This window comes from Pinus tabuliformis, chromosome 1_2, assembly GCF_031772625.1.
Source record: "Pinus tabuliformis cultivar Carrire ecotype Pingquan chromosome 1_2, CPIR1, whole genome shotgun sequence".
Taxonomy (NCBI): Eukaryota; Viridiplantae; Streptophyta; class Pinopsida; order Pinales; family Pinaceae; genus Pinus; species Pinus tabuliformis.
In genome coordinates this window covers 1,187,353,713-1,187,371,988 of record NC_142298.1, presented here as the reverse complement: position 1 = coordinate 1,187,371,988, position 18,276 = coordinate 1,187,353,713, and the positions used below count along the sequence as shown (strand labels likewise).

Sequence of the window (18,276 nt, the reverse complement as noted above, 5' to 3'; positions counted from 1 at the left end):
GACTCGAAAGCCCTTCTGACCCCAAAAATATTTAATGAGTTAAATAGAATCACCTTAAAAAACTATTATGTAATCAGCTAACTGAGATTATCTTATCATTGCTTTGCCTCTTCCATGGAAATGAAAAGGTTTTCCGTTCAAATCTTCCCCCGATTTAAAACCTGTCAGAGTTTTAGAAGTTTACAATTGACCAAAAAGTGGTTGTGGAGGGGTGGGCCCTATGTACAAAGTTCAACACTATATGTTAGGGTATGGATCTGTAAATTTCCGTATTGTCTACTGTATATTATTTATTTGGGAGGCGCTAACCATAGGTTGTCTAGTTTTGTGGGAATTAAACGACCATTTTTCTTCCCCATCTTCGATCTATGGGAATTCTTTCGAGGTATTTTCATGGATTCGTTTGAGCCTGTTGAGAATATTGACATTCGACTTGTTTGATTATTATATGACGATTTTACTATGAGTTCCTAGCTACGGGAGCCCTTGAGCTTTTTCACCGGCTTGGCGAGGTCTTCCACGCATTTCACATCTGCTAGACACATGAATGATTACGACTTGCTGCTGAAACATTTGGACAAACCCCTCCTGCAAATTACTCAAACAAACAACTAAAATCAGCAAAATATTGCAACATCCCTTGTTCGAAATGCAAACGAAGCCATTTTCTTAATCAATAAATTGTCGCCTGTCGACTTACTTGCGAGAGGGAAGGCTATCTTTGATAGATTTCATGTGGAAGAGAGGGCCACCATGGGGTATCAGTGGAGGCAAGAAACCCCATGAAGAATTGACATTGTCTGTCATGTTGTCCAAGGAAGCCGAGGAGGTCGTCGAATAGGCTGAAGAAACAGAAAAAGAAGTAGAAGATGAAGATAAATCTCATAATTTCGATATGAAGCGCTCTTACACCATGAGTGCTCATAAAGAAAATAAGGGTTCTAGATCTTGAATTTTTGTCACAATTTTTTTGTTTCTTTCCTTTTGCACAACTGAAATTTCCCTCCTGTTAGTGAACGTGCTGGCCATTTTGTAGCAGGCAACCCATAAGGACGTCTCGGCATATGTTCATAGAAATCATGCCATGTGGAACTATCTCGAGAGAGATTTACTTGGGGCGGGCCATACTCACTGTTAAAGAAGAAGATAAGCTTCTGTTACGCGATTTTCTGTTCATAGCTAGTGGTTTTAGCGTTCCCCGCTGGCGGTCTTTAGTGCTTGTCCTCGAAAAGTCGAACATCCGGTGAAAATTCGAACATCTTGTGTTCTATTGGCGTAGAAATCTGTGGATACAACAATCGAGCAATATGGAGGATGCTTCACAGCCGAAGATAAGGACATATGTATTTCTCACACTACGGGACATACATCATCAAAAGATGAAAAAGGTAGACAAAAATCAGAGATCGACTGATTCAAAAAAAAGGTTTATCTGCCTAATTATTTGAAAACTTAAAAAAACAATACAACGGACTTTGTAAATTATTAGTATTAATGTTGAGATTATAATAACATCCATCCATATTAATGTTGGGATTATAATGGCAATGATGGATATTTGAATTTAAGTTTGGCTTAGATAATTTCTATTTATTATTATTTGAATTTAAATTTAGCTTAGAAAATTTATATTTATTATAATTATTTTTTAAATCTAAAATAAAAATATAACTTCTATCAATTATATATAAAATTTGAATTGAAATCACCATTAATTAATTTAAAATAAATATTATTTTTCTTAAAAATCTTTTGTTATTTTGATTTTCATATGTTATTATAATCTCAAGATTTAAATGTAAAGTAATATCAATATTTTAAATAAATTTTAATCATTTAAAATGATTTAAGTTTTCCATTTTGATTTCTTATATGTCTTTTTAATATACGGAGAGGATAAACTTTTATTTAATTAAAAATAATTTTATTATAAATTATATTTCTATTTATTATTTTATTATAAAATATATTTTTATGATGTTGTTACATTAAACATGTAAGAGGATTTGTTTTCACTTGTTCTCTTTTTGGTACAGGAGAAAAAGAAGGGAAAGAACCAATCAATGCCAAAGGCGGCTGTGGGTTCCTGTCTCGCTTCCAAAAACTTTTTGAGATTGAAAGACGTGGTCTCTGAAGGAGTCAATGTACGTATTAAAGATTAATTGATTTTTTTAAGTGGAAAGGCTTAATAGCCCATGAATGAAGTATTGCTCCGGATCAATCCTTGTGCGAAGAGTAACTAGTGGGATAGATTGGAGAAATAGAGAAAGGGATAGATAGATAAGTAATAGAGAAATTGTGAGATAAAAGGGATAGATTCGAATTCGAATTTGAATTTTGTTGCTATGAAATAGAGAAATGGTGAAATAAAAGGGATAGATAAAGAATTTGATGTTTGCCAATATTCACCCTTCTTTATATTCAATCATCATAAGTGCTCTTGCTTTTCTCTGTTGGTATTCAGAAAGATATTGTAACAGTGGACGGCAAGACATTCCTTATGGGCTTTCTCAAGGGCATGGGAATGGCACACATGGTTACCACAGGCTTTCTTGTAGCGGCATCTATTTTGGAGCGACACGAAGCAGTCTCTGCGAATAAAGAAGCCTGTCTGTACCTATTGAAGCAGATGAATATATTGGCCAACCATGTTCAACAACTCCAACAACGGCCTTGGTTGAAGAAGGGGATGGAGGCTCCAATCAGAGAAGCAACAATGTTGATAGTTGAAGCCTCTATCGATTGTTGCACTCAAATTGGCGCTTCAGAATTATCCAGGTGACTACTCACTCAACACACTTTAGTATTCTTAACATTGGGTAAATGGATTCTGAATTCCAGTGTCGTCTAGATCGTGGGAACCTCCTCGTCCAATTCAAATAAATTTACATACTTCTTTAGTCTGTGATTTATGTGGGACATAGAGCCCTTTTATGAAATATGCTTTGTAAAGAAATTTCTTAATGCAGGTTTAACGGAGAAGCGCTGGCTAAATTTCAGAAAAAGTTAGCGGATACGCAGGCTGAAATGCGTTTATGTCAATTCGATGTCATTAACCAGATCGATATGCGTCTACGAAAAGGCCAAGAGCTACAATATCCAGAATATCCTAAAGACGCAGGTAAATTGTGGTAATTTGTGCAAAAATGTTATTTTAAATAATTTTATTGTATTGGACTTTATGAAAGTTTTTGATTTTTTTTGCCTTTAAATATTGTTACAACAGTTGGAATCGAAGTTCCATTGAAAGATGTTATTGAACGGCTAGAAATGGAAACTGACAAAAATGCTGTAGCAGTAATCGTGCATGGCTTTGGTGGCATGGGAAAGACTACCCTTGCCGACGCTGTGTTTGCACGGCTGTTTGAGGAAAAAACAGAAGGATATAAATATTCTTATGTTAGATTGTTTGATACTATAGCTTCGGTTCCAGATGTAGTAGAGTTGCAAAGATGTATATTGACAGACTTGATGATGGGAGAAGAGTCGGAAATCCCGGAGATCCGAAGGTACGAGGAAGGACAACAGGTAATTGAAGAGATGTTAGAGAAAGAGGCAGCTTTTATTTATATCGACAATGTCTTGCTTCCAGATAAAGTTGAACAGGGCCGAGATGCACTTCATCACCTTCTTCCTAAAAATATGAGGAATGCAAGAAAATTGAGGTTGCTTCTGACTACAAGGGATAAAGATGCAGTGAGAATAAGAGGAGTAAAACCGGTATTCTACCGTATTGAAGGCCTTCCCCATGAAAAGGCATTGGATCTTTTCAAGAAAGCACCGCATGGTGATAGTCTGCAGCAACTACATACTCACCAGTTGAATGACTTAGTCAATATATGTGAAGGAGTCCCGAAGCTTATGATGGTGGTAGCAGGATTCATCAGTTCTGAAAAAGATGTACAACAAGCTTATGGGGCAGTGTTGGAAGCGAGCCAAAACAACTGGAATGGTAAAATAGGGAACGATATGGAGTGCTGCATCTTCGCCTACGAAAACCTTGAGGAGACTCTGAAAGAAATATTTTTAGACATTTGTGTATTTTTCCAAGGATGGGATTGGGAAACACTCTCAAATATTGTGGGAGAAGCAGAACTGAAAATGCTTGAAGAAAGAGCGCTGGTCACGAAAGATGTGAAAAGCATGACTGTAAGGGTACACGATGTGATGTTGGCAATTGGTCTCGACAAGAAGGGAGAAAGATTCAGATTCACCCGTGCAAGTGATTTTGAAAAGTTCTTGAAGAAAGATAATGTACGGAAGCTCTATTCTAATCTCAAAAATATATCATATACAGTTTTGTTTCAAAATATAAAATGCCCATCTTGATTCTTATGGTTGACTCAATAATATTTAATAATAATGTAGGACCAGCTTGAAAAGATCAAAGGCATATGGTCCAGCGATGACAGCAATTTACTTAATATACAGGCATCAAAACTAGATTTGATGCACAGATCTTTAAGAGTTGTTATACTCGCAAAGTCAACAAAGGTGGCGGGAAAATGTGAAAAAATATTTGAAGAGCTGGTTATATTCAGGGCGAGAGATTCTGATCTTCCTTTTGATAAGTCAAAGTTAGAAAAGTTCAAGAAGTTAAAGTTGAGCCATTTAATCTGCAAATCGGAAGATTTAGAAAATCTGAGCGAGGCAAGTTCCCTTCAAATGTCTGGTCCCTGTTATTTCTCTTCTCAATTTACTTGGAATATCTATAAATCTATATCATGCGCAGTTTTATTAGTTTTTAATGAATTGAGATATTATTTTTATATAACAGTAATTGCATAATTTGCAGATGCCCTTGAAAGGTACGCACATCTATTTTGAATTAAAATCCGCTAATCATGTCATGTAATTGCTGAAAAATAAGTCAGCAGATTGATTGATTTTTTTTTTTTTTGTTTTTTTTTTAATTAAGGTAGTAAATTACTAGGGTGGTCAGTGTTCAGTATTAGCTTTGAGAAGATTGGTAGTGTCAGTAGATTTGTTTCAGATTAGATAGTTGATTGATAATCATATTAATAATAAGTTTACTATATAACAATGTAGTTAATGGTTTAATTCAATATGAGATTTACACCAGGTTTGAGCTCACACAATGAGTGTGTTTCAACTGACTTAAAAGCCATTTTTTATTTTACAAGTGGTATCAGTTAATCATGTCGAATTCTAACCAGATGCCCATTCCAAAATTTGATGGGAATGATTATGATTATTGGTGCATTAAGATGCTGACCTTTTTTATTGGAAAATATTTGTGGGAGATTGTTGAATCAAGTTATGAGGAGCCACCTGATTGGAATTCCCTTACAACCAATGAAAGAACAACGAGAAAGGAAGCAAGGAAGAAGAATGCTCAAGCTTTGTTTTATAATCAGATAGCTCTTGATAAGAGCTTATTTCCAAGAATATCAAGAGCAAAACTGCCAAAGATGCCTAGGAGACTCTACAAGAAGCTTACCAAGGTAGTGATCAAGTTAAGGTGGTCAAGCTTCAGACATTGAAGCGAGAGAATTTGAAGGTGCGTGTTAGTGACTATAGTGTGAGAGTCAAAGATCTGGTCAATAAAATGACTACACTTGCAGAAACTGTAAGTAATGAAGTTTTAATTAAAAAGGTATTGAGATCTTTAACACAAAAGGATTCATGTTGCCATAATCATGGAAGAAAGTAAGGATTTGACAAAACTACAGTTTGATCAATTGGTTGGATCCTTGATGCCTCCTGAAGAAAGATTGAAGGACACTTTTGAAGGTGTAGAGAAATATTTTTTTCTCTAAATTACAAATTACAAAGAATGAAGATGCAAGCAACAATAGTGCCAAAATAAATCAAGGTCAAGGTAAATGGCAATGCCAAAATTCTTCAAGAGGTAGAGGAAGAAGTGGCTCAAGAGGAAGAAGTAGTTTCAGAGGAAGAGGTAGAGGTAGATTTGATAAGAGAAATGTTCAATGTTACTATTGTAACAGGTATGGCCACTTTGAAAGAGAATGCATATTGAAAGAAGGTAAAAATACTAACTATGCTCAAGAAGGTGGTGAGTATCCTCGAGATCACTTATTTTTATCTTATGCCAAAGGTGAAAATACTAGTAAAGATGTTTGGTACCTAGATTTTGGATGCTCTAACCATATTACAGGGAATGAAAAGTTTCTTTCAACAAAGGATGGAAGTTTCAAATCTAAGATCCAGATTGGTGATGATAAACCATTGGAGGTTGCTGCCAAAGGAGCTATGAAGGTCCAAACAAAAGAAGGTATAAGGAGTATTCAGGACATTTATTACACTCCACAATTGAAGCATAATTTGTTGAGCGTTTGGCAACTATGTGAGAACAATTATAAAGTAGTCTTTGAAAATAAGATGTACTATCTATGATAAGAATAAGAAAAATAGGGTGATCACTGTTGTGCCTATGACAAGAAATAGGATGTTTCCCTTGAGGTTTGATGAACATAACAACAATCTTGCAAATATGGTTTATGTGGATTCAAGTTGGTTATGGCATCTCAAGTATGGGCATTTAAATTTTCACAGTTTGAATTTTCTAACCTCACATGCATTAGTTTCTAGTTTGCCCAAGGTAGAGGAGCATAAGGAGGTTTGTGAAGGATGTGCTAAAGGAAAGAATGAAAGGGAAAGGTTTCCAAAGGGCACTGCATGGAGGGCTCATCACCCACTTCAACTTGTTCATTCAGACATATGTGGTCCTATGCAGACTAAAATTTTGGGTAAGTCATCATATTTCATCACTTTTATTGATGATTACCCACAAAATTGTTGGGTATATTTTTTGAAGGCCAAAAGTGAGGCCGTTGATACATTCAAGAAGTTCAAAGCCCTCATAGAAAATGAGAAAGGGTGCAAGATCAAATGTTTGCGAACTGACCCTTGAGGAGAATTCTGCTCAAAATATTTCCATAGTTATTGTGATATGAATGGCATTAGGAGGGAACATACTACAACATACACACCCCAACAAAATGACATAGCTGAAAGGAAGAATCGTACTGTGGTTGAAATGGAAAGATGCATGTTACAAACTAAGGGATTGAGCAATTATTATTAGGGAGATGCAGTTGCTACAACAGTGTACATCCTCAACTGTAGCCCCACCAGTGCACTCGAAAAGATGACTCCTTATGAAGCTTGGGATGGAAAAAGGCCTAATGTTAATCATTTCAAAGTTTTTGGTTTTTTGGTTTATGTGCATGTACCTGGTTAGAATAGAAAAAAGTTAGATGCAAGGAGTGAGTTATGTATTGTTATTGGGTATAGTGAGACAAACAAGGCTTATAAATTGTATAATCCTCTAACTAACAAGCTTATTGTCTTAAGAGATGTAATTTTTTATGAAGGGGGAGTTTATGATCATCAAAAAAGCCATGTTGAGAAGACAAAATCTGTTTTGAATGTTGATATAATTGTTGATATTGATCATGAGTAGCCAACTAATGTTTTTGTAACTAGTGGGTTAACTCCACCAAGCAACCCTTCATCAATTTCTTCAATATCAAGTTCAAGTCCAACTTCTTCTCCAAGTTCTACAAGGAAGGTAAGAATTGAGTGATATTTATTAGAGGAGTGCAAATCAAGCACATGAAGAAAGCTCAATAGTTGAGATAGTCAATTTCGCTTTATTAGCCAAGGCTAATTTTGAACCATCTTGTTTTGAAGATGCATGTACTAATGAAGTTTGGATGCAAGCCATGCAAGAGGAGATGGATTCCATTCAAAGGAATGACACTTGGATGTTGACAGAGCTTCCACATGACAAGAAAAAGATTGGCACCAAATGGGTTTATAAGACTAAATTTAATAGTGATGGGAGTGTTGAAAGACACAAAGCAAGATTAGTTGCTAAAGGATTCACACAAAAGTATGGAATTAATTATGAAGAGACATTTGCACCAGTAGCAAGACAAGAGACCATTAGAATGTTGATTTTGTTAGCAGCTCAGAAAAAGTGGAGCATGCATCATATGGATGTGAAAAGTGCCTTCTTGAATGGGTACTTAGAAGATGAAGTATATGTGGAGCAACCACAAGGTTTTGAAGTGGAAGGAAATGAGAATAATGTCTACAAGTTGAAGAAGGATTTGTATGGTCTCAAGCAAGCGCCAAGAGCGTGGTATGCTAGGATTGATGAATACTTTCAGGAAAATGGCTTTCAGAGAAGTAAGAGTGATCCTACCCCTTACTACAAACAAGAAGGTATTGATATTCTAATCATAAGTTTGTATGTTGATGATCTATTGTATATGGGTAGTAGTTCTAAGATGAATGATAAATTCAAAGTTTCTATGATGAATGAATTTGAGATGAAAGATCTAGGCATCATGAAATATTTTCTAGGAATGGAGGTTTATCAAAGTAAGGATGAGATTTACATTTGTCAGACAAGGTATGCAGAAGATATGCTAAATAAATTTGATATGATTGATTGTAATCAATCCCCTACTCCAAGTGCTCATGGAGATGTGTTATGTAGATATGGTGGTGCTGATTTAGTTGATGAGAAAACTTACAGAAGTATTGTGGGGAGCTTGATATTTCTAACCCACACAAGGCCTGATATTACATATTTAGTTTCATTTGTTTCAAGGTATATGACAAATCCATATGAAATACATATGAAGGCATCCAAGAGGATTTTAAGGTATGTGAAATGCACTATAAATTTTGGTATTCATTAATACTCTTTTGAAGAGTTCAATCTTGTTGGATTTAGTGATTCAGATTAGGGAGGTAGTATTGATAATCGTAAGTCCATGCCTAGAAATTGTTTCTCTTTTCGTTTCGGTTTGATTACATGGAGCTTAAAAAAACAAACCATTGTTGCCCTCTCATCCACATAAGCGGATTATGTTGCAATTACCTCAGTAGGTACACAAGTGCTTTGGCTCATAAACTTTTTGGAAGAAATTGGAGAAAATCAAATTCAGCCCACAATGATTTATTGTGATAATGTAAGTGCCATCAAGTTAGCAAAGAATCTAGTTCATCACAGCAGGACAAACCATTTTGACATGAAATATCACTTCATTCGAGATTTGGTGCAGAAGAAAGATATTGAATTGAAGCACATAAATACTTAGGAGTAGATATCTTCACCAAAGCTATTGCAAAAGCTCAATTTTTGGCACTACGAGATAAGATAGTAAAACCTCATTAAGCATTAATGGGGAGTGTTGGGGATAATGCTTAATTATGTCATGTAATTGCTGACAAATAAATCAACAAATTTTGTGTTCTTTGTGTAAAATTAGGGTAGAAAATTATTAGGGTGGTCAGTGCTCAAAATTAGCTTTCAGAAGATTGGTAGTTCATGAATGTGTTTTATTTGTTCATTTTTTTATGTGTTTTTCTTCATAATTATGTTGGCTTATCAACTGGCTTAAAGAAACCATTTCATATTTTACATGCCTTCCAAATCTCTTCTAGTTATATCTAGGAACTAAGCAATTTGGTAGTACCACGACTAAGGATTGCATAGATGAAAACATTACCAAAAGAGCCGCGATAGTTCAGAAATGGTTTGCAAGAACTACTACTTTCAAATTGTGAATATCTAGAGGAATTGTCATGATCAATTTCAACTCTTGGATCTTTAAAAATGTTGAGAATGGATAGCTGTTCTTGTTTGACCCAGCTGCCAAAAGATTTTGGATCATTGAATTCTCTCCAAGAACTTCATTTGCGCCAGTGTGGAAGTCTAGAAGCGCTTCGCAGCACTCGTGGAAATCTTACATCATTGCAAGAACTCCATTTGAACTGGTGTGTAAGTCTACAAGCTCTTCCTGGCCTTAAGGTTTTGTTGTGAACCAAGTAGTATTCCTGAAAGCATCGGACAATTCAAGTTGTTGGACTCACTCGACTTATCTCACACTAAAGTAAATGAACTACCCGATGGGTTTTGCAATATGTCCTTTATAACAAAACTTGAAATGAATGGTTGTCGACATCCAAAGAGGCTTCCAGATTGATTTGGAGAAGTCACAAGTTTAAGAAAGTTAAGCCTGGTTGATTGTAACAGTCTAAAGAATCGTCCAGAAAGTTTCAGCCAACTAAAGTTCTTGGAGCTCTTGGATTTATCATGTTGCAGGACTCTCGAAGAATCATGTATAGATTTCAAATGTCTTTCATCACTGCGAGTTCTATCACTGGATTTCTGCGAAATGATAAAGAAGCTCCCTGAGGATATCCATTACCTCACCTCATTGGAAGTTCTGAGTCTACGTGATTGCTATAAGATGGAAGGGAAATGGATAGACAACATGGTAAAGATGAAAACGCTACAGATTGTGAACATCACAGGAAGCACGTGGTTGGAGGGGAGTTGGGAGAAATTCAAAGACAAAACGATCAATCCACACTTTCAGTCTATACAGGGCACGTAATTATAGCATCCACATTTTCAAACAGGTTCTCTTTTTCCACAATATTGTTAACTCTGGTCATGTTTAGATCTTAAAATATATAATATTGGAGAAAATCGCAGAGCATACCCTCACGTTTTCCTTCAATTCACTTTAACTCGCTTGCGGGTTCATCAAATGAAGAGAATAATGAAAGACACTTGCAATCAAAATTTGATTGCATTCTCACTAATGGACGAAGAGAGCTGATCAACATATTTGATCTTCCTCTGAACACCCTTATGGGCAGGGTGCACATATTTAGTTTTAAATTGATTTCAAATTTGGCAGAGTATACATTTGCGTTTGATTACGAGGTATCCAGATTGGGTTGCTTTATTGTGAGTTTCACTTCATTTGTTTGATATATTTTTACTTATTGTATGTGTTGTTTTCTCGAGTTTCATTTCTTTTGTTTTGGTTTTATTATTTCATTGCGGAACATGATACAATAGGACACATTATATATATATTAAAAATTAGATATTTCTTACAAAAATTCTCATTCATGACACAAATTCATTGATTCAAACATAGATTTTTATCTAGATGTAAGTTTTACAAAGTAACATTATGCATACATATTACAAATACAGTTGTGACATAATGCATATGCATCAATGATCTAATAGGAGAAAGACAAGGTACTATAGTTTTCTCATTAAGTCATCAAAATCAAAATGTGTTACATAGGTAGTAGCAATGTCAATAGAAAATAGAAATAGCAAATACAAAACAACTACAAGCCTCAAGGTAGTAAGTAGCTCATGAGTCATCAATCCTCATCATCAAAATCAGCATCATTGTACTCATCAGCATGTTCACCACTGCTTTCCTCTATTGCATCCTCCTCCTCTGTATTTAATGTCATCTCTGCATTTGCTGGTGTGGAGGATGACCCCTCTACAATATCACCATCATCAAAAGTGGCAGACTCTAGCACTCACTCATTAAGATCCGAGTTGGCCAATGTCAACTCAACACTGTTGTCTAAATCCATATCATCAGGAAAGACATCCCACACCTTTGTCTTTCCCTTCAACCACTCATCCCTCTGCCTGTAAATAAGTCGAAGGATGGTGTGCTCATACAACATTGTCTCTGCCCTAGACTGCTCAAACCTGCTCTTCTTGACATCTTACAAATTCTCATATGTGCTCCTATTCCTCTCGCAACAAGAGTAAGAAGTCACCCAAGAGAGGAGCCTCATGTCTAGCTGTTGTAGAGGAGGGCTTGTTGTCCAATGAGTTTCACATCAAGAATAGGGCTTCTTAACCCCCTTTGTCTCTAATCATGTCATATCCTACAAATCGATCAATTCCAATGGAAAACTATACAAAGGCATCCTCCACCTCATCAAGGGACGCTATATCTTGAAAAATCTGCCTCAATGCATCTTTCCTCCCCTCTAAAATTTCACCATCCATGTGAGGAGGGAATCTGCGGGAAGTTCCACCATTCAACCACTCATGGCTATAGTATTTTGGGTTCAATGAGTGAACCAAACAATGTAAAGGCGTGCAATTCTTGTCCCATCTGCTAACAAGAATATCCTGAATGGTGGTGAAGAAGGCCTCTGATGACGTCTCATACTCGGAGCACTCACTCTGTAAAATAATGCTCCTCACATACTCAATCATGGAATCCCATCCCTCATAAACCTCTCCTAGGATGGGTTCAAGCTCTGTTTCTACAAATTGAAGCAAAGAAATGATAAGGTCCATAATTTGAATAAGTAGATCTACCCTCTCGCACCAAGCATCATCTAACACTATATCCTTCACTCTTTTTGAGGCTATTTGATGTGTCTTTCTCCAAAAAGACCAAAAATCTGAAATAAACATGGCCCCAAGAGTGGACTTGACCCCCCTCAACCTCTTCAACATGATGAATTAAGAGGAAAACCATGTACCCACAATCTTCAACAATGATAGATTATCGTACTCCTTGTAGATAGTGAGGGCATTTGTATGATTTTGTACAATGTTGCAGATATGTCGTGCATTCTCAATAATGCTTCCAATCCAAAGCACATCAAAAGCAATATATTTAAGTGCTAAATTCAAATACTGGACAATGCAAGGTATCCAAAATACTTGTGGATATTTGGCTTCCACAATCATGCTAGAAGTCTTGCAAATAGGTGCATTATCTTAATGATTTGCACACAAGAATCAACACCTACATATTCAATAACTTTAATAAACAACTCATCCATATATTGTGCATCCTTGTATTGTCCAAGTGCGTCCACTGATTTCAAGAAAACTTGACCATTCAAGCAAGACACCATGAAGTTGATGAGTGGGTGCCATGCTAAATCTATCCATCCATCAGAAACAATGCTAACCCTTCGTCAACAATGTGGTTCTAAGCTTGTCTGACCCAGGAGGCACATACCCTGATGGAGCCCCCTAAGTTAGAGCTCAACACATCTCAATAAATAAAGGTGAGCGTGCAACACTAAAGGATATGAAATTTTGATAGAAAAAAATGCAATGGTGAGATCAAGCTTTTCTTGTTTCTCTTTCCTGAAAAATCTTGTCCATTGGACCAAGTGCCATTGCCTTTCTTTTTGCTTCTTGTCCCCCACCAGAACTCTCAAATGGAAATTTGTTGCTACTTTTCCTCAAGAATGGAAGGGGATCATCATTCTTGTTTTTTTAGATGTTGCAGCCACCTTTGCCATACCAACATTGGCCTCTTTTTCCATTTCTTTCTTTTTAGCTAAAGACACTTGTGTACATGATGCAATTCCACAACTTGGTAAAGCCAACAAATGAGCTTTCACACGGTATTATGTGATCGAGAAATGATTGTTGCAATAGTTGCATTTCTAAGAAACATTGCCTCCTCCCTTCATCTTGTTGCGTGGCCCTTGCTCTCTTGCGACATATTTCCACAAGGGATATTTGTTATCTTGAGGCTGTTGTCTTCCCTCAACATTTGAAGCTGTTGTTGCAACCTCACATCCAATAGAGGGAACACTTGTAGATCTTGATGAAATTGGAACAGGAGGGGCATCTCCAATGGGCACATTCTTCCCCTTCCTTTGCCCATTCCCTATTGCCCTTGATTGAGCCATGAAAACAAATAAAGAAAAAATGCACAAATTTGTCAAAAAAAATGCACATGCAAACTGTTGTACATTCTTCCCCTTGCTTTCCCCTTCCCTACTGCCATTAATTGAGCCATGGATGTTGTAAACAAATAAAGAAAAAATGCACAAATTTGTAAAAAAATTGCACATGCAAACCGTTGTAGTAAAAATGCAAAAAAAATAAAGACAAAATGCACATACATGTTTCTTGAATCACCTCCAAAATACCCACAGATCCTTTTCTCTTCGTTCTCACACACCCACAACAAACCCAAAACAAGATAAATGAGAATCGTTATGTTAGAATGGCCCAAATCAACCTTTTATGGCTGTGGAGAGGTCCAAAAAGCGGAACACGTGTCCCAGAATCTGGACACGATCATAAATGATCCAGAGGACACGTGTCCCACCGCATCGTGTGTGATTTTACTGATTTGGGACACGAGAGGGCTGAGGAACGAATCTGGTTTCATAGATTTTAACAAAGTGTTTACCATGCAGTAGAAATCATTCATTTATCTTTTCATGAGTTAATCTTTCATATGTAAAGGAAATAAAACATCATCAACAATGTACACATGTATCATATGTGGGAGGGGAAACTCATAAATATATAAATATTCCTAATATAACTATTATTGTAATTCAATTGTACAAAAATACAACTTTAAAAAACTCGTGCAATCTCCAAGACTTGGACTGCATAGTTTCACAATTACCCATGCAACCGTCGTACACTCCACTGAACTATCGTGCCCACCTGCACGCTCTACCCGAGTAACCATGCACGCCCTGCATGTTCTGCCTAAACTCAAACTCTGTTATGTCACTTTGCCTAGGACGTACCCTCAGGTCTTCTGTAGCAGCCCTCAGGTCACTCGTGCCTAGCCTGCACACGCGTTAACTCAGTTATGGGTCTGTTGTAGCGGCCTCAGGTTCCTTGTAGTGGCTCGGGTCTACTGTAGCGGCCTCAGGTTCCTTCTAGTGGCTCTACTGTAGCGGCTTGAACCCAAGCTACTCGACACTTGTTACCCTCAGTGCCTGCCCTTCAACTCACACTCCGCCTGCAGCCTCATCCGACCTACAATGCACAACCCGACCTCTAGAAACCCTAGACTTTCCTTCCCCAACAAACACCTTAGTGCCTCAGTTCTTTGCCTCATCCTTCCTACCACTTATGGTTCGGTTCTCCCTTTTCAGTTTTTTTCTTATGTTATGAAATGTCTTGTTCGTTGATGCCTTGTGAGCTCCTCACTCCATCGTATTTATATGCTTTCCACCATTTAGAAAACATTCTAACCATCGCACCATTTGAAATTCTATACGGGTCAGCTTGGCTATGTAATTTGCAGCCGACCTATCCACCATACACGTTCCTTTTCCAAGTGTTGTGTCATTTGGGTTGGCCATGGGTCGACCTGGCCATGTACTGTCCTCCAAGTTGCCAACTCGCCCACGATTTGTGACTGTTTCACGCTCAACTCATCTAGCCAGCTCGCCCACCTGACTTATCCACAAACTTGGGCACTTCGCCCACCTGGGTGCTCGTCCACTCGGGCACCCAACTCAGGTCGCCTGACACGCCCTCCCTTGGTGACTTGCTTTTCCTCACCCGCTATCTCCACTATAACGTGCATTCCAGCTTGTCACTTTTAACCGACGGTGAGTCGCCTTCAACCAAAGGTGAGTCACCTTTAACCAAACACCCACCTCCAAGTCGCCTTTAACTGAATGCTCCACCCGAGTCACCGTTAATCGAACATAGGCAACCATCTCACATCTAAGACGTGGCCACATGCCTTTAATCTAGGTTGTCGATTTTTCGAATCTCTTAGGTGCTCACCAACTTGAGGCCCTAACATCCTCCTCCACTCTAAATTTTTTTTCGCCCTCAACAACATCATCTCAGCAACCTTCATCACTAAGATAAATATCCATGTATCGACACCCATATAACTTGTCCATGACTTGCAAGAACATCATGTTTTGTATCCCCCTATGATGGTGATTAGTTGGGTAGCTAATCCAACTATAACATCTTCTCCAGAAGAACACATGGATCTCATTGTTCGACCACTAATTTGTTCCTCCTCACATCCAACTTGTGACTTTTCACCTCCCTTTTATCCTATTTTCCATTATTTTCAAAAATAAAATGCAAATAAATGCATCATACCTTTCCAAATCCTTTCACATTGCCTTTACCATTTTCCATAGCCATTAATTAATCACAAGTGATCCCTATCACTATGTGTTTTCCCAACATTCAGCTTGTAATATTTGTCCTATGATCTTGGTTATTATTTTTCATTTAGTAACTTTACTACATGGATTTTTGACCAGGGTTGTTATAGAACCCTCCACTTTGGGGGAACCATCCTCGGTGCTCAATGATACCTACAACCAACTGAGACTGTTGAAAAGCAAAACAAATTTCCCATGGATCTTTATAACTTAGATCATTGTAGTATTTACAATGATCATACTGTTGAAAAGCAACCAACATGAGAACATAACAACATGGCAACCATAATCACATATCACCCATACCGCTTATTGGAGATTTATAACACAGATCATGGCGGTATTTACATCCATATACATATATACATATATATCAAAGCATAACACCAAAACATATGCCAAAGTATTCGTTCAACCAGTGAATAGAGAACGATACGTAGCTCACATTTGATCATCCATCTACCATGTAACTTCATCGGGCGCAAAGTACTCCCACTGTACTTTAACCTGCTAAATTGCTCGGTTTCGGAGCATGAACACCTTTTTCTACAAAATTCACTAAGTTTCCAGCTAGAATTCTCCTTTTGGGTCCACCTGCAATACAAACATGTCAATCACATGATCAACATATTTAACATACTTTTTAAGCAATGACACATGGAAAACATCATGGACTTTCACGGTCAGAGGCAGTGCAAGTTGATAGGCTACTAGTCCAATCCTCTCATGAATCTTGAAAGGCCCACACAATTGAGGTGCCAACTTGGCACATGATCCAATCCTCAAGGACATCTTCTTGGGCTTGATGCACAAGTATACCGGTTCCCCAACCTGAAACTCCTTAAACATTTTGTTCTAATCTGCATAACTCTTTTTTCTATCCTATGTTGCCTTTAGATTCTTCTTTATTTCCTATATTTCTTGTTCCATCACTGCCAACATGTTTGATCCAATCAATACCCTATTCACTGTATCACTCCAACTGATGGGAGTATTACAACTCCACCCATAGAGTGCCTTAGACAGACTCATCCTCAGAGACTCTTGGTACCTATTGTTGTAAGAGAACTAAACCAATGGAAGATATTGTTCCCACTTTCCCTACTAATGCATGACATACATTCTCAACATGTACTCCAAAATCATGTTGACCCTCTCTGTATGTCCATCTATTTGCAGATGATAATTTGTACTGAAGGCCAACTCTATACCCAAACCTGCAAATAACGCTTTCCAAACCTAGAAGTGAGCTTGGCATGCCTGCCTGACACAATATTCCTCGGAACACCATGCAACCCCACTACATATCTGATGAAGACCTATGATAAATCATTAGATGAATAATTAGACTTCCTTGGAAAAAAATGCACTAGCTTTGTCAACATGTTCACCATGATCGTGATGGAATCATTCTACCTCGATGTCATCAAAAGACCTGTAATGAAATCCATGGAAATGACCTCCCATTTCCATTCTTTAAATTCGAATAGTCTGAAGTAACCCACCTGGATGCTTACGCTCTACTTTCACCTGCTGACAATCCAAACATCTAGCCACAAACTCTGCCACTTCCCTCTTCAAATTCAACCAATAGTAGAACTTATTCATTGTTGTCAACATCTTCTGATACCCTAGGTGACTTGATTATGGCTTACCATGAAATTCCCTCAAGATAAGATTCTTGAGCTCACTATCATCTAGCACATACATCTTGTCCCTAAATATGACCAGGCCATTTGCTATGAGATGATAGTCCACATCCTGATCACCTATACCCTGTTGTAACTTATGCATAATCTCCCTATATCTGTCATCCTGTTGTCCTTCCTGCAAGATCTGATCATGTAAATTTGTCCCATAGGAGCTCATAATTGCTATATTATTCACCTGTATCCTCCTACTAAGAGCATCTGCAACCCTGTTCTCTTTACCTTTAATGTCTCTAATCTCAAAGTTGAGCTCATTGATAATGGCCAACCATCTAGCTTGTCCAACATTCAAATTCGGTTGGTCAAATAGATAACTCAATCCACTGTGATAACTCATCAAGATGAACCTTCTGCCAAGAAGATAGTGCCTCCACATCTTCAATGCATGGATTATAGTTTCCAACTCAAGTTCATGCGTCGAATAATTCTTCTTGTGATCATTCAGTTTCCTTGATTCATCAAATACCACCTGCCATTCTTGCATAAGGACTCCACCAACTTCTCTCTTGCAAGCATCTGTACATACCACAAACTCTTTGTCCATATCTGCAATCTTTAGAACTGGAGTATTTGTCAACAACTGCTTCAACTACTCAAAACTAGTTTGGCATTCGTCTGTCCATTCAAATTTCTTACCTTTCCTTAGTAACGATGTAATAGGATAAGAAATATGTGAGAAGTTCCTGATGTACCTCTTGTAATAACCTTCTAAGCCCATGAATGATCCTACCTTATCCACATTCCTAGGAGTTTCCCACTCCATGATAGCCCTTATCTTTTCTGGATCCACTGCTATGCCTTCCTT

The 18,276-nt window shown here is 37.5% G+C and overlaps 1 protein-coding gene and 1 pseudogene across 1 annotated transcript in view; one reads left to right on the top strand and one right to left on the bottom strand.

The window, feature by feature from the left end:
* The window catches only part of LOC149210474 (uncharacterized), a 155,448-nt gene that overhangs the window by 107,828 nt on the left and 29,344 nt on the right, over nucleotides 1–18,276 (top strand). The window contains exons 2-7 of the mRNA XM_089398972.1: nucleotides 2,037–2,144; nucleotides 2,465–2,778; nucleotides 2,970–3,121; nucleotides 3,227–4,254; nucleotides 4,369–4,650; nucleotides 4,796–4,808. Coding sequence (XP_089255098.1) covers nucleotides 2,037–2,144; nucleotides 2,465–2,778; nucleotides 2,970–3,121; nucleotides 3,227–4,254; nucleotides 4,369–4,650; nucleotides 4,796–4,808 — 1,897 coding nt within the window. The remainder of the gene's footprint in view (nucleotides 1–2,036; nucleotides 2,145–2,464; nucleotides 2,779–2,969; nucleotides 3,122–3,226; nucleotides 4,255–4,368; nucleotides 4,651–4,795; nucleotides 4,809–18,276) is intronic.
* On the bottom strand, nucleotides 291–915 carry LOC149210475 (uncharacterized; annotated as a pseudogene).